The sequence below is a fragment of the Ornithodoros turicata genome, chromosome 1 (genome assembly GCF_037126465.1).
Source record: "Ornithodoros turicata isolate Travis chromosome 1, ASM3712646v1, whole genome shotgun sequence".
Classification (NCBI taxonomy): domain Eukaryota; kingdom Metazoa; phylum Arthropoda; class Arachnida; order Ixodida; family Argasidae; genus Ornithodoros; species Ornithodoros turicata.
The window spans coordinates 216,343,454-216,369,566 of NC_088201.1; the positions used below are offsets into that span (position 1 = coordinate 216,343,454).

Consider the following 26,113-nt stretch of genomic DNA (forward strand, 5'->3'; position numbering starts at 1 on the left):
ACCGCTACAAAACACTCCTTATCGGCAATCATCTGCGTTTGCTTTCCGGTTTCTTGCGGCAATAAAGTGAACATGCCATACAAATGCGCCGTAGAGGACTGTAATCGAAGGTACGACCGTATCATCATCTTAGTTATCCAGCGAATATATTGTTGCAAATTCGTACTACGCATAAAGCAAGATCTTCTGGATTACCGATTCATATCTGGATACATCTTCTGGATTGTTTTCTAGCTTCTTTCAAATACATATGTAGTTTCGAAGCGCGGGTTTTCTATGAGATACCTGTGGTATTGAAGGTTCTGATAATCTAGTTTTCATTTCTCCTGTTATCCAAATAATACAGCACGAAAACGCTTGGATGTGGAACATAAACCGCAATCATTAAACTGATACTGCGGCTTTGCTAACTTCTCTATGAATGTGAAATTCTGCTACAATTCTATGTGTATAGCAATTCCACCTATATCAGTTATATATCTGAGTTATTGATGTACCTCTCCCTGACTTCGCCTTTTTTTTTGTATTGCAGATCTCCAGAATTCCATACCCTTCATGCACTTGCGCTGACATCTTTCCAGCTTGCATATGCTATGTACATATAAATGAACACATCGGTGTTTCAGACGGAGAAAAATATGTGAATGTTGCTTTGGTGTAACAAATATCCTGTGTTGGGCGGTACATAAAGTATCTAACACTGAAATGGGTATTTGTACTTTACTTTAAGTACTCTTCAATGTGTGTACTTGGTACTGTGCTCCAATTACTTTTACCCAGCGCGTTCTCATCAAATAGTGGCAATTTGGAGAACGGAATGCAGCGTCGACAAGCGTTGCAAGCTGAGAAGTGTGCTACTTTTAGTCCTTCGGCAATCCAAAGTCAGGACCATAAAAATTTTCAAACCTGTTGTGCTATACTAAATGCAGTAGCTTATTTTTGAATAAAATCATGTTCACTATCCGTGATTTCATTGCTGACACTGTGCCTTTAGGTTGTCAGTACAACATACAGTTTGGTTTGCTGTTTGAAAACATACAATTACCGAGTGAAGTAATCAGGATGATAGTTAACGGGAAGAAAAATAAAAGCAAAGAGAACTGAACATAAATTAACATATTCCTTCAAAATGGGCAACTTTTTTTTTTACTTGTTATGTGATGAATGAAAACGAGGGACAAGAAGGCACACATGTTTTTCTCTCATATTTTTACATTTCACCCTTTTCGTGTATAGCGCAAATGTTGTTCTAAAAACGGACACATCAGATATAACGTTCCAGGTTTTGCTTCCTACATTTTTGTTATGCTGTAGAAAGCCTGTAGTACTTTATAAGAAACATATAATCCTGATCTATTGGCTTGTCTCCTTTTTGTTCGAAATTATGCCCTAGTAGTCTATTTAATATTCAGTGATCAGTACTAGGATCATATGCTCTAGACATATGAGGAGTTCGGGAAATAATATTTTGTAGACGCACAAGTGACAAGTGTTGTAAGAGTGGAAATGCCAGTTGAATGTGTGTGTGTGTGTGTGCATCAAGGGAATGAACAAAAAAATTCCAAAGCGAGAAACCTTCAAGTGAAAGTGACAAGGTAATTGTAGTTGGTATTCTTTGAATAACGCAAATCTAAAATGTGTCTTATGCACATGCATATCTACTCTACATGCATACGTTGTTAGCACCGTTTCAGGGTGTGTCTAATTCAACAAAATCCAGGAAATGAATTCTCACGTTTTTAATATAACACCCCAAGCAGAGGGATTTGTTGAAAAAAAGACAGAAAAATATGACTACGAGTCAGATCATGATGGCTCACAATGGTGATAGCAGGTAGGATGTATTGGCTTAGAATAACCAGGTATAACCGGAGCAGCTATGGTTGTGCTTATTGCGCTGCAAAACGAGCACACTCTTAGAAATAATGACCAAGTTGACCAGCATTTAACACGACTTATTAGTATAGTGCACATCAGATTACACTGCTGACACTGTCACGTGAACATGTTTCTCGAATGGAAGCCTAAGTCCATGTCCACATCGTAACAAAATTGAAGCTACACGATTTGTATGAGTGCGTACAAAATGGGTCTATTATAACTATCCATCTCCTGTAGCAGCAACAAAATGCAATACGGTTCTTAACTTTATTTTGCTGGTGTACTCTATATCGTTAGATGCCATCACAACAAGGGCATTCCCTTATTGCACACAGAGGTTCAATTATTATTCTGTCAGGTCCACTTGGTATTTACCAGTGAGAAATGAACTGGTCCTGCTTCACAAAAAGCACAAGCTAAGCAACCATTAAAAAGTAATTGCTTTCTAGCTCTTTGTCACCACCAATCAGCAATATAGCAACTACAATATACTTGATGAGTACTTTAATGTATTGTGTTCATTGCGCTAGGTACACTTGCCATGTGGTTCTCTTTGCCGTTGTTTATATCCATGATCACATATACTTGGTAGCACAGTTTAAGGTGTTGATGTTCGCGAAAAAAAGAATAACAGTGAGACAATTTGTGATGCTTTGCCCATCCGTGCAAATGTTCATGCATTCAACATGATGTAACTTAATGTATATCTGGCTTCTGTGTGTACATTTCATGTAAATGTCGAAACGAACAATGCAATAAGATATGTAATCTTTTTGCGGCTTTGCTAAGTAACTAAGTAAAGTAACTGTGTAAAGTAAACGACTCCTTTTCATTCCATGCGTACGAAACAACCTCACTCTATCAAACTGCTCTATACGAACACACACTGCACGGACGTCCATTTCTTTTGTACTCGGAAAACTCACAAAAGCAAACAGATTGCGAAGACAACAATCACACATAAAACACTGGAGCCATGTGGACTTCTCAACACGATTGAAAGGAACTGTTCTGAGGCTGGAACACAGAAAAATAGAAATACAAGCATCGCGAACAAACTGCGTGTTCCTCCACGTTGTTGCCTAGGCGTGAAACGCTTTGGGGCTTTGGATTCGGCTGCTGCGACTCAGGTTTGACCTGGATTGGATATGTAGCCTACTATAATCCACTACGAGCCAACTGAGTCACCTAATGGCGGCCTACGGTGTTTTACGCTGCGAGTAGGCTGAAATACATGGGAATATGGCGACTTTGCCCCACCTGGTCGATAGTGTCTTCGAGGGCCTGTATCTGGCTAAGTACGACACGTAGAAGAATAATTCTTTTTTTCCTTATTATTCAGTATGTAATAGACCGCCTGCATGAAAGAGTCCCAACTCATTGCATCCTAAGCGCATCAGAAAGCGCATCGGTTTTTCGATGGACAGTGGAACGAAAGAAGAATGCAAATTCAGTTAACATGAAATGGCGATCTCAGTGTTCATCGGGAGCTGAAATCTCCATGACGTCAGCTGCCACGCCGTGTCGACTCTTCCGGTGATGCAAAACAAAGCCATCAAATGCGTTTCTCTGGAGTGTCTGATTGATAACCTGGATATTTAGGGTAATTCATTTTTCAATGTTACTTTGGCGTTATGAACGATAGTATTCTTTCTTCATGCTTAAAATTCAATCATAAAATTTGCATCATGTAAATACCCGAGACTAAGGAGCACCAAGGGACAGACACGACACCAAGTCTCCTTTCGTCTTCCCTATATAGTGTTGGAGTTCTACATTATGAACAATGTTCATGAGCTTGTTGCTTCTTAGCCATTTTTTCATTGTCTTAAAATCTGGATTTCAGTATTTTCTCTTATCCCTATATACGCAAATGTTTCAATTGATGTTCATACTTACTCGTTGTAGTGGTGGTGCTCTGTGTGAGTTTTGGCGTCGTTGTATCCTCTAAGGTTCATTTGGGATTAAATTTTTGATGTTAGTATTGTCTCTGATCCTTAACTCTGCAGACTTTTCAATTGATGTTAATACTTACGTGGTGTGATGGATGTGGCATGTGTGACCTTTGACATCGTCGATGGGATTCGATTGTGGATGTCTCCTGTACCTGTTAAGACGAGCAACTCTGAGAAAAAGCACGACTTGGAGCAAACGAATCGGAACTGTTGCAGAATAAACGTTGTCGCTAATTTTGGATCCGAAACAGAAAACGATGTGATCCGTCACGAAATTTGTCACGAGGGACGAAATGTTGTTCGGGAAACCTTATTTTCCGTTAACATGCCTACCAGCACGTCAGAATGATAGTCGTAGAAATGAAGAGAAATTAGTAGAGGAACGCTTTCAGCAGATCAGCTTCAGCAGACACATGAGGGACAAACGGTGTATCACCTGCATGATTCTGAGCGGATCTCTCTCTCGTGCTGCGCATTCTCTTGACGCATTCTCTGCACTTACGGACAGCCGCCTTGTGGTTATGACTGTGATATATGGAGCATGAAGCCAGTAAGGCTCCACTTTTCAGCACAGAAGCGCACACAGAAGAAAGGTGGTTAGCTAGATCGTGATACCGACTCGGCACTCGGAAGACACGAATATATCTTGCTGTCTTAAATTTGACTTTGACATAAATACGCTAGATGCAGGTAAGGAGGGCACATTTTTTGGCATGTAACATGCACATACTGGTTGAGGAAGATACTATTTCCAGTGTTCCTACCTTGGTTGAGGAACATCCAGACTCTTACGACGACGAGAAGGATAACCATTATCAGAAGAAGTAACGCACAAGCCAACACTCGGCCTCTGGAAACGAAATAAGCAACAACAAAATGTTGACATGCAAACTTCTCAAGTTCATCGAAATTTAGTGCGAGACGCTCTCTAGTTGGTGGGTTCTGACTGCCGCAGTGGCGTGGAATAGCAGATTTTTTTTCCCTTGTGTATTCTTTTTCGACGGTCGAAGTAGCGATACCTAATTCGCAGTAATAGACGTATGTCTATGGTTCGTCAGATGACATTCTAGCAATGCGACTGCGACTGTTTCACCAGTAGCACTAGTTGTGCGAAAACTACCGTAATTGGCCTTAGCTCGATTTTACGAAACGCTTCCAGACATTATTCGCGAGCGAGATCAAATAGATCAGCTGCAGATAAAATGGTTAAAAAGCAAGCGAGCTGGTGGCTAAGATCCATGACGAAAACCTGAGACTGGGCTTTCTAAGGTGACTGTGTTGTGTAGTCTGTTTTCGTCTTTTTCCCAGTCTCGGGTTTTCGTCATAGATCAGCTATACCAGAGAGATATCATATATGTATGACAGAAAAGCTCACACATGGTGTCTGCAGGGAAAACACGGGTCGGATTCGATTAGGTTTGATTTTATTTTTGCGACAGACCATGCACAGATGAGTGATCTAGAGACTAACGCGTTGCAGCAGCTGTGCAAGATCATGCCGGCTTACAAGCTTCAGTGGTGAAAGAGGGTATCGACATTGCCTTTCCGAAGCTATTTCCATTCGCCCCCGATATAGTTCATATTATTCGTGACCTTCGTTGCCTTCCTACTTTATGTTATCATGGAATGCGCCAAGTAACCACTAAAAGAAAGTTTGTGCTTATAATAACCACCAACATACTCGACATGGTAGTAATACGATCATGTGTACAATATCATATACGCAGCAGAAAGGCTACTTTTTCTTTAGTGGTTTAGCAATACACTGCATTTTGTTGATTTTACTTTTTCAGGGGTCATCTAAGGCAGCATGGAGTGGAGGCAGCAGTAAGTGTCATCGGGGTGCCATCCTGGTGTCTATACGGCATGCAGCTATTACGCTGTTCTCAAGGGGGGTGGGGGATCTATTTATTTTCACAGGAAAAGTCAGACGGAAAAGCCGTCTTGCTGTTCCTTATTACATAACTCCTTAGGGTGTATTCCTGGGCAGTTAAGAGTAAGGCGATGTGGGGCCAGAGGTCAAAAGTGTTCCGCCGTCACACACGCGATGTCACAGACTGCTGAAGAGACCGGTATCAGGAAGGTAGTGGAGAAGCACCACGGTTACACTACTGCTCCGCGTGCCAATTAGTGTCGCGAGAGAGATGGAGTATCCGAGGCTGGTCAGGCGAGACTTGGGCTTGTCGCGAATGGACTTGGAACGGCGGCATTCGAGAAGAAGGTGACGACTATCTGCCTCAACGTTGCAGGTAGAACATAAGGGTGTGGCTTGCTGATACATTTTGAACAGCAGTGAAGGACTGCGGCTGACGTTGAGGCGGAGGCGATGTGTGACAGATTCTTCCCTCCTTGAGACACGACCGCAGATAGTGTACTCCATTGTTGCGTCAATGAACGTCACTGGTCTGTTCTTAAGGGGATCACGCTTTCTAATCGAAAAGTACTTTTCGTAACTGTCAACTTTTTACAGCACAAAATAATCGAAAACGCAAAATAAATGAGTAAACTGGCTGCAGAACGGCTAGCTCTGTGGTTTTTGATGGATAAGTTGTATTTAGGTTGCGTTCCGGTTTAGATTTGTTTTGAGATTTGTTTTGGTCGCAGTTAACATTTATGTGTAATTTCCGTAGGCTTTCATGCATCTGCTTGTGACCGCCATTGAAAGCTCAGATTTTATTGATGCAGGCGTAACACATTCATTTTTACTGGTTATCATAGCTAGCCGAGAAGAACAATTTTTCTTCAATGTAGCCTAGAATGTCATAAGTACATTCTGTTCATTTTTTGTGGGGGAGTGGGAAACCGTATATTTATTATTGCATTTGGTATAAAGGTGACCATACATGTGGAGAAGCTCGCCGTATGTTTGGAAGGTTAAGGCTCACAGCCTTGGCAATTGCTTCGCCCTATTTTGCGAAATGAATAAGGAGTCAAAAACACATGCACTTTTCAACGTTGAAAGTTGCAGCCTCGGGCCTGAAGCATTAAGCAATATCAGACGTCAAGGGTTTACCTCAGCAGTATTATGAGCGGACATATTACTTTTCAAAATTGATAGCGTGCAATAGTGAATGAAGAATCATGTTATACAACCTGAATTTGTGTTTCTTTTCAGTTTGTGGGGCGCTGTTGTATGTGAATCGTAAGGCTCTGCTGCTTCGCCTTTTCAGGCTAGAAAGGAGGGTCGCGAGGGGGGAAAGACGGCACTCGGTTGCTGGCTCTGGAACGGATAGCTGCTGTTGCACGATCAGTAAATACATCCTTTGTTATTCTGTGTTGTTGTTCATCTTCTTCGGGGGTTTGACCGGTCAGATCACGTACCCGGGTGGGATTCAGGGGGCGAAATCCTACAATTTACACTGTAAGAGGTGGTCTTATTGTACGGAAGACTTCGCAGACAAAAGTATGTAAAATTTTACGTCTCGTGTCTGTAATTGCCCTTTACCGCGTAAAAGCTGTTTTCCTGTTCCAAGGTGGCGTTCATTGTGTGAAACGACCAGCACGCTGACCGGCCTGTTTATTGCACCGTTGAACATACTTCTAGGTAAGACTCGCTTGTTGTTTAATGTCGAAACAGCATGGAAAGAAACCGAAACAATATTGCAGGTGACATTGCATTCGCGACGCGCAGGGGGCTGCTACTTGGCGGGTGGCGATGTGTTGCAGACGACGCTAAAACATACGACGCCTACTCCTTAGAAAGTGAAGTTTGGCACGGTGGTACTGCCGCTTCGAACTCGAATTTGCGTTGGAACGACAAATCAGTGAGTAAATCCGACAATGACTGAGTACTTTAGTGAAACGTGCATCTCCCTTTGGTCTTTTGGCACGGAACATGTGTTGCGTGCCGTTGGGAATGTCACTGCATGTGCTTGAGTTCTCGATTTGTTGTCCTTTTGTAAATAATACTCACGAGGTTTTAGTATCTGCACTCTCCATCACAAGTGTTCTCTTCTAGCTAAACTGCTGGCGTTAGTGGCTGAAGCCAATGTGTGGACGCTGTGATGTGCAATGCGAACGATAAGTGGCGGTGAGGCACTTGCATTGCATTATATCTTTTTAGTGGGCTTAACCCCGCAGGAATTAACAAGAAAGTTAAGAAGCACCTCATTGCAAACTGTGATTGGCGTGTGAGGTCAAGGTTAGTACTTTTTTTTTTCAGCGTAGAGGATTACGGACTTCTGTGACGTGCTCATCACACGTCGTACATGAACCCAGGGGCCGGTGGGGTCATGAAGCATAATACAAAGTTGACACGAAGGGACTTGCCTCAGCACACTGTTCAGCAGACTGTTCTTCTTCTGCGCCCAGAAGAAGAAGAGTCTCTGTTCGAAATATCGGCGGCTCCTATCCTGAGGCAACTCCCTTCATACTTCTCTACCGGTTCGCCGGATTTCTACCCGTCTATGCATACAAAATTGACAGTACTTTATTCTTTATTTTTTTCTGCAGTAGGCTGACCGTAAACAGACCTCAATTTTATCTTATTTTACGAACGGCGTCTGAGTTATGTTTTCATGTACTTTTTCAGACAGACATTTAAGACAGACATTTTTCAGACAGACAAAATAACATTTTTTAGAGTGTAGAAGCATAGCACACACAACATTTGTTATATATATATATTTTTTTGTAACTTGATGTTAGGCTTGCAGCCTCTTTTCTCATTAAAATTTAGATGCTCTCAACCGCCCTCTCCCTGTTGTACAAAATCATAAGAAACTAAACATGACTATCCATTTCCTGTCATTAAATTCGTTTCGTAACACACAAGGAAGCGCACGTTTCTGTCGCGGATGACAGCGCGGCCCAGGAAAGGTGAACAAAATAACAGCGCAGCGTCAGTCTGTGGTGCACAACGGATTCTGTACGCACCTGGTGCCTGCTTTTTCTTCTTATTCTTTTTTCTAGGATATATATCCATATATACACAGCTGTGGTACACAGCTAGCTGTTCGGTATTTTCTTTGTCTGTATTTTCAGTGTATGCGCACAATCATAACAAAAGGTATTGTATGGATATGTGCTTGACTGTCGCCTGACCTCATCAGTCTGTTCTCTCCACGAGTTCCTCCTCGTGCGAACGACAAATACCATACAGCCGGAAAATTAAGTGCAATTTATTTGGTGGTTGAGAGCTGATGTACATGATTCTAGTTGCATAGAACTATAATCGTGTGGCCTATTTTATATAGGCCAGACGTGTCGGTGTGCCACTATAAGGCTTCGAAAACATGCGTCATCTTTGGGTGGCACACCCTCGGGGCATCTGAGCCTGCACTGAAGTAGATGTGGGTACAGTCCGACTTTTCAAGATACCGTTGTTGATGTGGTACCTAATGCCTTCACACGAAAATTATAGAGGCGGAGAAGTGCTTTAGTCAGCCGTGGCCTTATCGGGGAGGGAAGACTTCTTCCTTGATATCAGCGCATGGAAACCCCCTATCCCTGTATGGGATGACCCTGATTGAGGCTGTTGATTTCTGTAGGTGGCGGCCGTGGCGTTCTGCTGGACCGGTATTGGCTGATCATTGGCGATACGGGTCCAATATGGTACCCATTCTACCAGGATTTTCCTCATACCGGCTCAAATTGGGCAATATGGGCCCCATATTTCCCAGTTTGAACCAATATGGGGAAAATCCTGGAAATATGTACCCCATATGCCCATGTCGTGTCCTGGGCTGCTAGCCCCTACGGAGTCTAGGGGAGGACCTCGTGGCGCCGCGCTTCAACGAAGTTGGCGCCACGCCTTCTCGTGGCACGTTTTCAGTATCTTCCTTTTTCCACGGGCCTTGCCCGACCGAATAAACTTCAGTTCCGATTCAGCTTTAGTGAGCACTTCGCTAGCTTAGCCACTACAGGGTAACTCCCTAGAAGGGATTAATTACAGACTGTGTGCTGCCTCTACAGGCTTGTCTTATTGTGTATATTTGGTAGCGCCCCTTCGCGGATTGTACGCGGCAGTTTTCTTCCTTTTCATTTTGGAACTGGGACTGTTGTGCTGATGCATGGAGCGAAGCCGACGTGGCTCCCGTCCCGCTTATGAAGACTGTCTTTTTACCGTACTTTGAGTTATGTATGGTTTAGCCTTCTGATTAAATGTGTGCAACTAAGTAACGTCCTCATTGAGATCAGAAAAGTAAAAAGACACTTCGCTCTGACGGCTGCTCTCCGTACGCAAGGCTTCGGGACCATCATGGAACACAGCACTAGCAACGAGGCTGCGGGTGACGCTTCCAGTGTTGGAGCACCTCAAGCTACTCGACCAAAACGCAAGGTGACTTTGTCGCTAAAGGCATGGGAAAGGTTCGAGTCTGATAAAGAAGAATTCGAAGTCAAGTTAGACAGGGCATGGGAGGAAACGGAAGTGTGCCTGTCGAACATTTCAACTACTGCTTCTGCCGAGGTCATACAACGGACGCTGAACGAGTTAAGGGCCAGCTTCAAAGGGTATCAACTTCTCAAGTATTTTACCTTCCTCACACGGATCGACACCGAGGAGAGCCTCCAAGTACGAGACGTACAAAAGGCTATTGATCAAGAACGCGATACTTTGATCCAGAGGACAGTTATAGAAGCAACGCAGCGTTTGGAGAGCCTTCTGGAAACAGCTTCGCTTCGTTCTAATTATTCCGGACATTCCACGCTTTCAAGACGTTCCATGAGATCTGCGCGGTCCAACATTTCTTCTGTGAGTGCGTCAGCAGCGAGAGCGAGGGCCGATGCTGAAGCTGCCAAGGCCCGCTCAGCTTACAGTAGGAAGGAGGCAGAAATGAAACTTGAAAGAGCTCGTATGGTGGAGGAAGAACAGATAGCAGCTGCTGCCGCCAGACGCAAGAGAGTGGAATGGGAGGCCAACTTACAATTACTTCGGGAAGAGAAGGAAGCAGCTGCGGTCGAAGCGCAGGCCAGGACACTTGAGGCAGCTGCTGACACAGAAACCGCTAAACTCGACGACGTTACAGTGGATGGAGATGGTTCGGTCCAGCAAGCCAAAGATTAGTTGCTACACCGAACTATAAACCTAGACGACGGTTCACGTATGGCTGGACGAAGTTCACTTGGAACAGACGACTTACAGCTTCAAAGGACTGATGTTCACGGCGGAGACATACACGGAGCACAGACCAATACGAGCACAAGTCTTCCACGCTGTAATCCACACGCGTCTTGGCAAACGGATATACCAAAGCAGTCTTACAACGCAAGCACGCTCGGAACTGGTTTGGAGATGTGTTCTTCTGCTCCTTTGAACCTAACGCCTGCGAGCATTATACCTACTGGTCAACGGATGGAAATGGACCCTCTTCACGCGGCTTTAAGGCCTGAAGTCGAAGAATTTAGAATGGCCAACGCTCGCCACGAGCCTGTTAACCATGTGCCAGTCACAGAGGCCGTCGACAGAACGACGACAGATTTGGCAAAGTTTCTTCTCCGACGAGAACTGGTTAACACTGGCCTCGCCAAATTTGATGATCAGCCCGAAAACGACATGTCGTGGAAGTCATCATTCAAAAACTCTATCGACCACTTGGGTATCACCGCAAGTGAAGAATTTGACCTTCTGGTGAAATGGTTGGGAAACGAGTCCTCGCAGCACGTGAAACGGCTCAGATCAGTGCACGTAGGCAATCCTTCTGCAGGGCTGCAGTTAGCGTGGGAGAGGTTGGAGGAATGCTATGGTAGTCCGCAAGCCATCGAGAGTGCTCTCCTGAAAAGACTTGAAGCCTTCCCCAAGATCTCCAACAGTGACCATCGCAAGTTACGAGAACTGGGAGACCTGCTTTTAGAATTGGAATCAGCAAAGGCAGATCCTCGCCTACCAGGACTGGGTTACCTAGACACAGCTCGAGGTGTGAACCCCATCGTGGGAAAATTGCCATATGGCCTTCAGGAGAAATGGATCACGCAAGGGTCAAGATACAAATAAGAAAAGAGGGTAACATTCCCTCCATTCTCCTTCTTTGCAAAGTTCATTCGGGACATAGCAAAGACCAAAAACGGCCCAAGCTTTCATTTCGGTTCATCCACTTCTTTCAACACTACTCGTCTGAGAGACGACAGAACCCCACCTAGGAATGCCAGTAACAGGACATCAGTCGCTGTCAAGAAAACAGATATTCTGTCAAAAGCATCCGATCCTGGCCCTACGGCATCTAGGGGCAAGACTGTCAAAGATGCAAGCAAAGAATGCCCTCTGCATCGGAAGCCACATCCGCTGAACAAATGCCGTGGCTTCCAAACCAAGCCTCTGACGGAACGGAAGGCTTTGCTCAAGGAGTTCGGGATCTGCTTTAGGTGCTGCTCGTCGTCGGACCACTTCGCCAGAGACTGTGTGCAGGTCATAAAATGCGCGGTGTGTGGCAGTGAAGGACATGCATCTGCCCTCCACCCAGGTCCTGTCCACCAAGACACCAGCACATCAGCAGGTGATGTCCAGCACGGCGGGGAGGATGACGTTCATCCTTTGTCAACTAAAGTGATGTCTAAATGCACAAGTGTGTGCGGGAGCAACACTTGGGGTAGGTCTTGCTCGAAGATATGTCTAGTCAGAGTGCACCCAAAGGATAAGCCGGACCTATCATTCAAGATGTACGCTGTACTGGACGATCAGAGCAACCGGTCGCTTGCCAGGCCGGCCTTTTTCGATGTGTTCGGCGTGCAGGGAGATGAATCCCCCTACACACTCAAAACATGCGCTGGGACAGTTGAGTCATCGGGAAGACGAGCAAGTGGATATGTGGTAGAGTCCATCGATGGACGTGTAAGAGTTCCACTACCCACACTCATCGAATGTATGCAAATTCCCGACGACAGGAATGAGATTCCTACGCCAGAAGTGGCGCACCATCATCCACACTTGAAGAAAATAGCTGGTTTAATCCCGCCTCTGACGGAAGACGCCGAAATACTGCTTCTACTCGGCAAGGACGTTTTGCAGGTGCACAAGGTACGGCAACAACTGAATGGTCCCAACAATGCTCCGTATGCCCAAAGGCTGGACCTCGGCTGGGTGGTAGTTGGTGATGTGTGCATCAATGGGATGCGGAAGCCAGACCGTATCAGTACATTTACCACTACACTGCTAGAGAACGGCCGCGCGAGCACTTTTACTCCGTGTCCAAGTCATGTCTTCATCAAAGAGAATGTCGCACAAGGTGCTGCGATAGCCAACTTGACGTCGATGCCAGCTTAGTCATGCGATACGTTGTCGTACATCCAAGGGCTGGGTGACTCTGTGTTTGAGACGTCGAAGGACGACAACAAGCTCGCTCCTTCAATTGAGGACAAGCAGTTTCTGGAAATAATGAACAAGACATTCACCAAGGATGAAGCAAACAGTTGGGTTGCTCCGCTTCCCTTTCGCACAAGGAGGAGTCCACTACCGGACAACAGGGAACAAGCACGAATTCGGTTTGCCTCGCTCTGCCGTACCTTGGACAAAAGACCGGATATGAAAGAACACTTCTTTACGTTTATGGGCAACATCTTTGCCAACGGACATGCTGAGTTAGCCCCGGAACGACAAGAAGGAAAAGAAGTGTGGTACCTTCCTATTTTCGGCGTATATCACCCGAAGAAGCCGGAACAGATACGTGTTGTTTTCGACTCGTTTCAAGGGACATCCCTAAATGACGTCCTTCTAACGGGGCCTAATCTTGGAAACAGTCTTTTAGGAGTACTAATTCGGTTCCGTAAGGAACCCTTCGCCATCACCGCAGACATTCAACAAATGTTTTACTGCTTCATCGTTCGTGAGGAGGACAGGGAGTACCTAAGATTCCTCTGGTTCCGCGACAACGACCCGAAGAAGGATGTTGTGGAGTACAGGATGTGCGTCCACGTATTCGGAAACAGCCCATCGCCAGCTGTTGCAACGTATGGACTTAAGCGAACCGCCCTTGAAGGTGAAAGGGAGTATGGTACCGACGCCAGGCGATTTGTAGAGAGAGATTTCTATGTGGATGACGGGCTTAAGTCCCTCCCTACCGAAGAAGCCGCCATCGATCTACTCCAGAGAACGAAGGACATGCTGGCTGTAGCAAACCTGAGGCTGCATAAAATAGCCTCCAACAGCGTCGCAGTGATGAAAGCTTTCCCATCTGAGGAGCATGCGAAAGATCTGAAAGATCTAGACTTGGGAACTGACTCCCCTCCGACACAAAGAAGCTTGGGCCTAAGTTGGAACATTAAACATGATGCCTTCACCTTCCACGTTCCTCCCAACAAGAAGCCACACACCAGTCTTCTGTCTACAGTTAATAGTTTGTACGACCCTCTTGGATTCGCAACTCCTGTCACTGTACGTGGTCGGCTGTTGTTGAGGGAACTGTCCACCTTGACAGAAGATTGGGACGTCGAACTACCACAAAGTAGTGAATGGGAAGTTTGGAGGGACTCTCTATCAGATCTCGAAGATATCGAGATACCTCGTACCTACTCTGGTATATCTCTCGCCACTGCGTGTCGTAAGGAGCTCTGTATATTTTCAGATGCCTCAACAAAAGCCATTGCTGCCGTGGCTTACTTAAAACTCACGGATGCTCGTGGTCATAACCATGTCGGGTTCATCCTCGGGAAAGCCAAGCTCGCACCGAAACGTGGACATACAATTCCAAGACTCGAGTTGTGTGGGGCGGTGCTCGCAGTGGAAATGGCTGACGTTATCATCAGCGAGCTCGACGTTTGCCTTGACGAGGTGAAGTTCTACACCGACAGCAAGGTGGTACTCGGCTACATATACAACGAGTCCAGGAGGTTCTACGTATACGTAAGCAATAGGGTCGAAAGGATCCGGAAGTCATGTCAGCCCAAACAGTGGAATTATGTTCCCACTGAACAGAACCCTGCCGACATTGCCACACGGGCAGTATCGGCTGATCGCCTTGCAAAGACAACGTGGTTAACTGGCCCTAACTTTTTGTACAAGACAGACGACTCGGGTTCAGATTTCGAATGTCAAACGTTTCGATTGATAGACCCTGAGGCAGACGAGGAGGTTCGTCCTGTGGTGACCACCCTTGCTACCAGTGTGTCGTCGCAGCGTCGGCTGGGTGCTCACAGATTCGAGCGGTTTTCAAGATGGACGATTCTCATTCGAACAATAGCGAATCTTCTGCACATCGCTCGCTCATTTCATTCTCGGGGTGATACTGCATCGGTGTCCTGTCGACACTGGCACATTTGCCTCGAGCCCAGGACTAATGAAGAACTTTCCGCTGCGAAGAAACTCGTCTACAGAACCGTCCAAGGCGAAATGTTCTCGAGTGAGATTCGATGCATACAAAATGAGCACAGACTACCGAGGGACAGCCCACTTTCGAAGTTGAACCCCTATATGGACGAGGATGGCGTCATGAGAATCGGAGGACGACTTCAGAACTCGACACTTGACCAAGACGAACGGCACCCTGTCATCATGCCCCGTCGACATCATATTACTACACTACTGGTCCGACACCATCACGAAAGGGTTGAGCATCAAGGCCGCCATTTCACTGAAGGTGCAGTCAGAGCGGCAGGATTGTGGATTGTGGGAGCAAAAAGCTGCATCGGCTCGATGATTCACAAGTGCGTCAAATGCCGCAAACTGAGGAGCAGACATCAGAAGCAAATCATGGCTGATTTGCCAAGAGACAGACTTAGCATGGACCCACCGTTCACCTATGTGGGCCTCGACGTGTTTGGACCATGGAAGGTTAAAGAGCGCAGAACTAGAGGTGGACTCGCACATAGCAAAAGGTGGGCTGTGTTGTTTACTTGCCTGTCCGTACGTGCGATACACATTGAAATCATTGAATCGATGGATTCTTCGAGCTTCATCAACGATCTCAGACGGTTCTTGTCTATTAGAGGTCCGGTTAAACTGCTGCGGTCCGATTGCGGAACCAATTTCGTCGGTGCGTGCAAAGAGCTGAAGATCAACACTGCGTCGCCTGGCCACAACGATGTTGGCAAATATCTGCAAACTCAAGAATGCACGTGGGTTTTCAATCCCCCTCACGCCTCTCACATGGGTGGTGCTTGGGAGCGCATGATCGGGATTGTTCGTCGCATCGTGGACTCTGTGCTTCTAGGCACGAACAAGTCAGTGATTTCGCACGATATGCTTGTCACACTCTTTGCGGAGATCGCAGCGATCGTAAATAGCAGACCTTTGACTCCGGTGTCAACAGATCCGGAAAACCCAACGATTTTCACTCCAAGTATGATTCTCACTCAGAAGACGGGTAGAAACCCTCCACCTCCTGGAGAATTTGGGCATGACAATGTCTACCGACGGCACTGGAAACAAGTGCAGTCAATGGCCAACACCTTTTGGGACCGCTGGAGGAAGGAATATCTTCCAACATTGCAGGGCCGTCGCAGGTGGCAAACAGCTCAACGAGACGTCCGAGAAGGTGACATTGTGTTGCTGAAGGACAAGGATGCCGAGAGAAATGAGTGGCCTATGGGTCGCGTTATCAAGACTCTACCCAGTTCTGACGGGAGGGTGCGTAAGGTAGAGCTTAAGATCCACAAGAACGGACTACTGAAGGTTTTCCAGAGACCCATTTGTGAAATTTTCCTTTTATTAAGTGATCATGAACTGTGAACATTTACATGCTTGTTGGGGAATTTGTGGTATCTTCAGATACCAGACGGGGAGTGTGCTGCCTCTACAGGCTTGTCTTATTGTGTATATTTGGTAGCGCCCCTTCGCGGATTGTACGCGGCAGTTTTCTTCCTTTTCATTTTGGAACTGGGACTGTTGTGCTGATGCATGGAGCGAAGCCGACGTGGCTCCCGTCCCGCTTATGAAGACTGTCTTTTTACCGTACTTTGAGTTATGTATGGTTTAGCCTTCTGATTAACGTCCTCATTGAGATCAGAAAAGACTGTGATGACTTTTTTTTAGACTTTTGAAAGTATTTCGACCACGTCTCATAGAATGATATTGAGTAATCTGAGTTGTGTCTTGATAAACGACCAATTGATAACTTGGCTAGACCATTGGATCCTTGTATCAATACGTCTCCATCGGTGACATTCAGTCCGAGACATTACCAGTACCATCAGGATTGCCACAAGGTTCCCTTTTGGGTCGACTGCTTTCTTGGGGTGGGGTTCGTTTTTTTTAATCTTTCTCAACAATTTTCTAGGTAACCTCACATCTACATGCAACTTATACGCAAATCACTTAGGGCTATTCACGACCAGCCACGTCTCGATGGTTCCTTACACGTGTTTTCTAAGTGTGCGGATACCTGGGAGGTGCAGCTGAATGTTTCCTGCTGCTGGGTACCAATGTCCTTTACTAATAAGAAAACCCCATTACGTCATGGATACTACATTCACAATATCGTGCTTAGAACGGTTCATGAAGTCACGTACTTCGCTGTTACACTGACTTCGCAACTGCGATGGACCAAACATATAGCATTAATGACACAAAGCCAATCGGAAACTGTACTTAAGGTGCACCTTGCGACAGTTCACACAAGGAACTTAATTATCTGCTTATGTGTCCCATGTGCCCTATTTTAAAATACGCCGACGTAATATGGGAGGTTTAGATACTTACACTGTGCCTTGCGCATATTCACTTCAAATCGCTCAAAGAAGGGCAATTCGATTAATCACTACAGCAAACACATATGGAACATGTCTCTCCTCTTTTGGCTGAACTCGATCTTCCATGCTTGCAACCCAGAGCAAAATACACAATCTGAAGCATTCAGTTGGTAAGTAATTCTCTCAAACGTGTCGGTAAGGAATATATCCCATTCAATGGTTTACCACCAGACCTTACTCGACACCACTGTCATGTCAGTTTGCCAAGGTCACATACTAATGCGCAGAAGGTTTCCTTCATCCTGAGAACATCGAACTAACGCGACATCGAACTGACGCATAATGTCGTGGATAGCAAAACCGTAACGAAGTTTGTTGAACAGATTGTTGCATGCACTCCATCGCACTATAGTGTATCCTATGCGTTCGTTGGTGTAATGTTGTCTTTATTGCCTTGCCTTATGTCGATGTTGTTGATAGCAAAATAGTTACCAAGATAGATGAACCAGGTGCTGCATGTACTTCATTTGGTTTGGATTCTATCCGTTCGCTCCTTCAACGCCAGTGTCATACGTATCGCCGTTACAAGTAACGTCGTTACAGTAAGCGATAGTTGTTCGGTATCGGAATGCGTATCGTGATACTTTCTTAGTCGATATCGCAAAAGTATTTCCGTTACAAATTTATGGTAACGCGATCTCTGTATCGTTAAAGATACCCATACTTCTTAGTGCCCCACCCTTTCTTCACTGACCACATTTCTCACTCTTATTCATTGTCATTGGTCCGCCTAGCCCTCGACAAGAAGCTTGCAGACACGCCTACGTGCTTCGTATCCGGAATTATGGAATTATACCAAACACGTGTACACCGTTTTTCTTTGAAACTGAAGGAAATAACCACGCTGTGTTCAACAAAAGAGTTGAGGTCAACGAACAGATGTCAAGACTTCGACAGTGCGCTCTGGATTCCACTGCTAAGCTGCCGTTTCGCACTGAGTCAGGCTCACATACTGTGGTATTGTCAACTTCGGATATAGGATTGTTTGGGCATTGGATTCCATGGTATGTGTGGCCCTGACACAAACGCAAATGTCACACTGGCCTTTGTCAGCTGCCGGAGAGACCACGGCTTGCAAGGATGGCAGAGAACGATTTCAAGAATCAACCATTGATAAAAGTCAAGCATAACGTTTTCGATCAACATATGAAATATGTTGTCTTTTCACAGCAAAACTAGTCACGTAGGCGATATTTCTAAGTTGCGACATATCCGTATTTCATATAAAAGTATCGCCTAAAGTATCGCACTTCTCTTTCTTACTAACGGTAGCGGTACACCGTTACTTTAAAAAAGAAGTATCGATATCGCTATTTCGATAATCTTTACTCAAGTAAGGAGTATCGGTATCGCGATACCATATTTCGGTACCGGGCACAACACTGTTCACTCAACAATGCTCACTCTTAATAACTTGTCTTATGTTTGTAAAAACTCTCATGCATTATTCATGCCTTGCCAACCAAAAGCTGGTTGATTTTGTGTATAAATGAATAAATAAATACCCCAGATACGGTAATTCAGCAATACTGTGCAATGATACGGCAATTTCAGCTTACCAACTATCACATTGTATTGTACAGGATGTTTCACCTAACGGTTCAAAATATATATAAATTTACTTTCAAAAGAAAATCATGTGGTCAACAGTATTTGTGTTCCACAAACTTGTGCCATGACCCAGAGGCACTTTGATCAGTTTTCAAAAGTGATACATTTAATCAATGGAATGCAACCCCGAAATTTACCAAGCCAATGTCACTTTAACATGCCACATGGAGTGCCAATGGCAGTGTTGTTCACTTTTTGGCCACAAACAGAAAATGCATGTCGGATATACCGTGTTCCATGACAAAGAGAAAGAAAAAAAAGCGAAACTCGTCGCTTCGAGAGGCAGGAACTGCCGGCCGCGCGTGGTCTCTGAGGATGTAGTGCAAGAAGCGGTGACACCGCCCGTTCAGTGCCTTTTTCCATGCTTCTGATGATAACGGCGGCCAGAGTTATCTAAAAAGGCACTGAGTAGGAAAGTGAGGGGACAGTGACTTTTTTTTTCTGTTTTTGCGTAGCACTTGCATCTTTGGTGGGACATCCATGTTGTGATCGTACGGGGCAGATCAGACATGCACTGTTTTTGGCAAATAAAAAAAACAAAAAAAAACTGTGACATTGGATTCGCATATTTCGGAGTTGAATTTAGAAAATTAAATTTATCGTGATTAAAGCGATCAGAAAATTGATCAAAGCGATCCTGCGTCTTCGTAAAAGATTGCGGAAGTGACCTTTTGAGCCGAGACTTCACATGCAAGTAGATTTTAACACATTTTTGTGACACGTTAGGTGAAGCACCTTGTTTAACGTCGCGAGTGTGACGCCACAAAAGTGTAGGAAACAGTAGTGTTGCGCTGCTCGATCTGGAATGCGGAAGTGAATACTTACTCTGATGAAGCTGGAAAGTAACACCGACCTCATGTCAAACACTAGCAACAATTTAACAAATGGCTCAACATGTGCCCTTGTGCATGACTATGTGGCCAACACTCGCACATTCACAACATTCGCAGGATATTCACTTGGCAATATTCCATTTTTTTAAATATCGACGCGAATATTTATATGTAGGATTATAATTCCGAAGCGAATACGAATTTCGATATTCGAGTTGCGAATCAAGTCGATCCAATTCCTTTCATACCGAATATATTCGAATACTCGCCGGGAAAAAAAATAACGGAAAAACGAGCAATGCCGGTGTGGTGCAGCGAAATCACCACAAACAGTGTTTGAGTGCACTAGTAGACTTATCCTGTCACTTTCCTTAAAGCGACAGTCCGGACCGCCGCAGGGTATTCGGATTCCAACTGCATTCGACTGTGGTATCGTCCACGTAAACTATTAAGTGTGGAAGCTTCCCCGTTTTAGAGAAAATAGAGAGAGCCCATAACCACCAACGCTATCCGTTACGTACGCAAAGGTGATAGCGCTCGATATACTAAAACTTACTAATGAATGACATCGTGCGCTTAACCCATATCCGGTTTTGGTTTCCCTGTGACGTCAGCGGTGTTCTTGACGTCACCATTGAGCCAAACTAGAGTCACTAAATAAGCTACGCTTCAGAGTATCGACACTGAGCCGCCATGTTGTTTCGGATGACCTCCAGCCCCACCTCTATTTTGGTAGTAGAAATAGAAGAAGGTGAAGTTCAGCAGTGGAAGAAGACAACACTTCGAAGAGCGCTAAATGGATGGCGCTGGAGGTCATCCGAAACAACATGGCGGCTCAGTGTCGCTACTTTGAAGCGTAGCTTATTTAGTGACTCTAAGCCAAACAACAGAAAGATCGGCGCGTTCAACCCGAGCGCCATGAGCTCGCGGGTAGAGAAACTGGGTAGTTGGTAAGTCATACTTCAGGTTTTTTTTTCTTTTTTCTATTTTCAGCAGCGAGACAAAGACAGAGGAAACAGACAGGAACGCTGCGTACTCACAACTAAAGGGAAATTTTATTATTGACACATTTAAATAGGTAATTTCCAAGGCGTAGGCATGTCACAAACACGTGAGTACTAGGAACATTAGAGCACCTGGAGACTGAAGATACATTATCTCAGCTTGTTTGAGATCAATTGATGGTGCGCTTACACATTTATCACTAGCTTTGTTAATCAAGTAGGCTTCAAGGAGCTCCCTACCCACTTCGTTTTCAAAAGTACCAACTATTGTAGTTTTTTTTTTGCTTTTTTTTAATAGTGGTTAACATCCGCAGTTTTTGCAGTGAACTGGCTGATGACCAGACGAGGTGCTAGGTTTTTGTGCAGCAGAGTGTTCTCTCAACTTCGTGTTTATACATCTGCCCTGATAAAGGGATAGTGTACACAGTCCCTCGTGTGCATTATACCCATTTATTATTGTGTTGTATCTGACAACCTCTGATTTTGTTGACAGTTTTGTTTATGGCAGGGTATCTTGAGAAGTTTATTCGGTGCCGTAATCTCGATAATGATTCCTGCTCTTCGCGTGACCTAATGTTCCTAGTGCCCACGTGTTTGTGACATTCTTACGCCTTGGAAATTACGTATTTAAATGTGTGAACAATATAATTTTCCTTTAGTTGTGAGTACGCAGCCTTCCTGTCTGTTCCTTAACTTAAACTGAGCCTTGCGGGGGATGAACAATTCTATTCTTGCAGTGAAGACGACCTGTTTACTTGCTGGACGAATGGTTGTCTTATAGACGATCGGGACGCACAAGGCATTCCCTGTCGTACCTGCGCGAGGGAATTTTCAGGTCAGACTTGACCCAGTCGGGATTCGCGATTTGTTTATCGTTACTCCGAAGTGTGTAGCGTGTGACACTTCTTATGCGGGTGTTGGTGCTGTAACTTATGTTGCGTAGGTGACCAGAACGATATGGACACTTAGTAACACTTCCTTGTCTCTTTAAAAGGCTTGGTACTGCAACCACCTTCTACCCAGGACGGTGCATAGTGTCTATCCGAGCTGTTTTAGGTGCTCGGTCTCCACTAATCGGAAGCGCACGTTGTTTTTCTTGTCTACACGGTGCACTAAACAGCAAACCCCTCATAGCTCAACAACAGCGTCGCATATGCAATAACCACGCACTGCTAATAAAGAGCAGGAATGCAATACGTATTATGGATACGGCATCCAGGAACGACGATGCACAGAACACAACACACAGCCAACACCGCCTAGACAGACAAGGCCTCTCCATGCTTCCCTCTCCCGCGCCCTGACGTCACGCAATCCCGTCCGGCAGCTTCGTTTGCTGCAGCGAGATTCTACATTGCTAGGGTCCCGCGTCGCCCTGCGTGCGTTATTAATTTATGACTGAATGAGCTTACATTCACTAAAAAGCAGGAAACACACACACACAGAGCGCTACTTTCAACATTTCAATGCATACACACTGAAACCGCTGTTGTAACGAATGAGCTTCTTAGCAATGTAACACCTTTGACCGATAAGCCCGTGAGCAGGCGCAGTTATGAGACGTGTGCGACATGAATTAATTTCAATACTTCTGAAGCATCAAAAACAAAAGTAATTAGAAAAGCTGTCAATGGTGTCCATGATATTTTCTGTGGTGTTTTACAATCGCTCGGCCTTGCCCATTGAAGGAGATGCACATATATATCAATACGTATTTAGTTTATGAAGCACAACAATGCATACGAGGCAACGTTGCGAAAATTCAACATTTCTACATAGCTTTGCGAACTTGATTTTAAGATAGAACCAATGTTGAAAGGGACGAGGCACGCAACGAAAGTAAGAACAGCTTTAGTGACTGAAAGCGAAAGCGCAAGTGATCATAAGAACTAGTGCGCGAGAGATGTGCGCGCCAAATGTCAGTTGTCGTCGTTTTCCAACACCCTCCCTCGACAACTACTGCTCAACAAGACCCATGCGATCTCGTAAGAACTGTATCTGCTGCCGAGGGAGCAGTTTAGTCAGGGCATCAGCGGTCATCTGGGTTGTCTCGCAGTATTCCAGGCTGACCACTCCGCGATACACCAAGTCCCTCAGATGGTGATGGCGGATGTCGACATATTTTGTCCTCGCGTTGACTACTTCAGCGAGTGCAAGTTTAATGCAGCTTTGGTTGTCTTCAAATAAGACGGTTGGCTGAAGTAAGCAAATACCGAAAGTTCTTGGAACCATAGCACTTCCTGTGATGGTAGTGCTGCGGCGACATACTCCGCTTCTGTAGACGATTGCGCAACCGATACTTGTTTTCGGGTGGACCATGAGAAAGGGCTCCTTCTAGGAGTATGAAGTATCCGCTGGTGGACTTGGGGCCCTGCTTGTCTCCTGCCCAGTCAGCGTCCACAACAATTCATCTCAAATTCCGTGTTCGGGTCAGCCGAAAGCTCCAGCTCGAAGTCTCTGGTGTGCTTCAAATACCGCAGAAGCTTTTTCACAGCATTCCAATCTCGTTGATGTGGTTTGCTTACACGCCGGCACAAAATCCCTGCCGCGCATGCAGTGTCTGGTCGTACTGAGTAGCTCCCGAACCGGGGCTCGGTGATACATGTCGTTGCTGGGAAGTAGATCTTCGTCTCCCGTGATGTTAAGATACTCTACATCCATTGGTACTGGACTGGGTTTGGCGTCCTGAAGTTCGTACTTCTCCAGCAGCGCTTCGATTTTGCTTCGTTGGTGACAGGAAACAGCTATCTTGCGGTCTTCCCAACTCTATTCCTAGGTAGCGACTGACTTGTCCTAGATACTTAAGTTCGAAGTATTCGTTCATGTCCCTCCAGGTTTGAGTGATGACTGTGTCGTCTTTGTGACAAATCAGCATGTCATCTACCTACAGCAGTATGTACAGGCGACTGTCTCCTATGTCCTTGAAGTAGAGACAGGAATCCGCTTCGATACGGCTGTACCCCTCTTGCAAGAACGGAATTTGCCTTCAGGTTCCAAGCTCTTGCAGCTTGCTTAAGTCCATAAAGGGACCTCTGGAGCTTGCAAACAAGCCGTTCCTCCCCTTCTGCAATGAAACCTTCCGACTGCTGTTAAGTGTTTTGCGGCAGACACCGTAAGCAGAATACGTAGGGTGGTAAGTTTAGCAACAGGAGCGAACGTTGCATCACCCATACTTCCCCATACTTTCTAGAATATCTTTGTGCGACGAGCCTCGCCTCGTAGCGTTCCACGTTGCCATTCCAGCTTCGATTTAAATATCCATTTGCACCCAAATGGTCGTTTACCCGAGGGCAAATCTACGAGCACCCACGTGTTTAACTGTTCAAGCGATGTAATTTCCTCGTTTGCAGCTTCGATCCACTTCATGCTTTCAGAAGGAGGCAACAACTGGACTTCTTCCCAACTCTCAGGATCAGTGGACGGTGCTGCACGCGCGACGTACGAAAAACCTTCTGGCGGGACTCCTTTGTTACTCCTCGCTGAACGACGGGGACTGCACGCTTTTTCCATGCTTTCACGATGCTGATCCACGCCATCGGGATCGATGTTATTCTGTGAGTCGGGTGCGCTTGGTAACAGTTTCACGACAACATCACCCTGAGCCGCGTGTTCGTCTCGATCACCGAAAGACGCAGAGGGTAGAGTAGTTGGTCCTCCAAGTTATGCTTGGGAACAGTCCCTCTCTGTGAACGGGAGTTTCGTCGAACACCACGTCCCGGGATACCTTGAGGAGTATTCTGTATCCCTTCTGTGTTTCACTGAATCCAAGCAGTGTGCCTTCTACAGCACGAGCATAAAATTTGGATATCTTCTGCTTGGGCACATGTACAAAGGCGCGGCTTCCAAAGGTCCTTATATGCTGTAGGCTGGGCTTCTTGCCATGCCAGAGTTCGTAAGGTGTTCTGCAGAGGGCTCTACTAGAAAGCCAATTCTGAAGATAACACGCTGTCAACACCGCTTCCCCCCAAAACATTTTCGGCATGTTAGCTCCGAAGACGATGCTTCTGGCACCCTCACAAAGCGTGCGGTTCTTGCGCAAAGCTACACCATTTTGCTGAGACCTGTAAGGAATAGTTGTCTGGAGTTCAACGCCACAATCACGAAGAATCGCTCGTGATCTTCGTCCAGTATATTCTGTCCCGTTGTCTGCGCGAAGAACTTTGGGACTTTGGGACGAAGAACTTTGGGAAGAACTTCCGAACTTGGTCTTCACCATGGCCAGAAACTCTTGTAGTTTTGAAGCAACTTCATCCTTGGATTTGAGCAGATACAGCACAGTATAGCGAGAGAAATCGTCGATGAACGTCAGAAAATATCGATTTTTGCTCGTGTCATGACCCTCATTGGTCCACAATCGTCCGTGTGAACCGGATCAAGGACAGCTCCAGCTCGGGATGTGCTGACTTTCGGAAACGGTTTCCGCTTCATTTTTCCTCTGACACAGCTTGTGCACTTGAGCAGGTGACCGCAGTCTTTGATGAGGATTCCATCTCCTAAGCCTTCCTTCTGTAAGCGCTTAATAGCATTCGGATCACGGTGTCCTAGGCGCAGATGCCAAACGTGAATGCAGTTCGGGTGATCCGAGTCGCGAGTCGCATGTGCTGAGTGAGAATTTGCTGTCACAAGCCGATACAGGTCCTTCTCAGCTCTTGCCTTCGCTAAAACCACCTCATTCTTCGTGACAGAGCACACGTTCCCGTTGAATGTCACGACGTTCCCACGGTTAGCTAGCGTTTTGACTGAGAGTAGGTTACTTTCCAGAGAAGGCACGAAAAGGACATCCTTGACCATTTGCTACAGTGACAAGCTCTGCTTTCTCCTTGAAGTTCCTCGTGAAAAACCGCTGGTCATGGCACATGTGACTTGTAGCACCGGAATCAATGTACCAGCTCTCCCCAGTAGAGCCTGTCGACGTAAGAAACGCAACCTCTGAAGACGACGAGTGTTGTGACACTGCAGTGCGAGCTCTGTTTGAGACGCCCTTTCTGGAAGTTTTTTCTCTGCGCCATCCAGGCATGACAGTCCTTCCTGAGATGTTCCACCTTCTTGCAGAAAAAGCATTCTCTGGTGTCAGGGGAGAACTTCCCACGGTGCTGTTCTTGCACACAGAGTGCCGATTCAGAGTCGGGTGCGCATGCTGCCGACATATCTTGCTTCCTCTTATTCCAAGGTCAGGTCATCATCTGGCCGAGTGTCCAGAGCGGCGAGAGCG

The 26,113-nt window shown here is 45.7% G+C and overlaps 1 protein-coding gene across 1 annotated transcript; it reads left to right on the forward strand.

Annotated features, from left to right (window-relative positions):
* The first annotated feature begins 11,184 nt into the window (after positions 1–11,184).
* LOC135394539 (uncharacterized) lies at positions 11,185–16,434 on the forward strand. The gene is made up of 3 exons (XM_064625328.1): positions 11,185–11,706; positions 11,812–12,997; positions 13,064–16,434. The coding sequence occupies exons 1-3, from the start codon at positions 11,185–11,187 to the stop codon at positions 16,432–16,434; spliced, it is 5,079 nt and encodes a 1,692-aa protein (XP_064481398.1).
* The last annotated feature ends 9,679 nt before the right edge of the window (positions 16,435–26,113 follow it).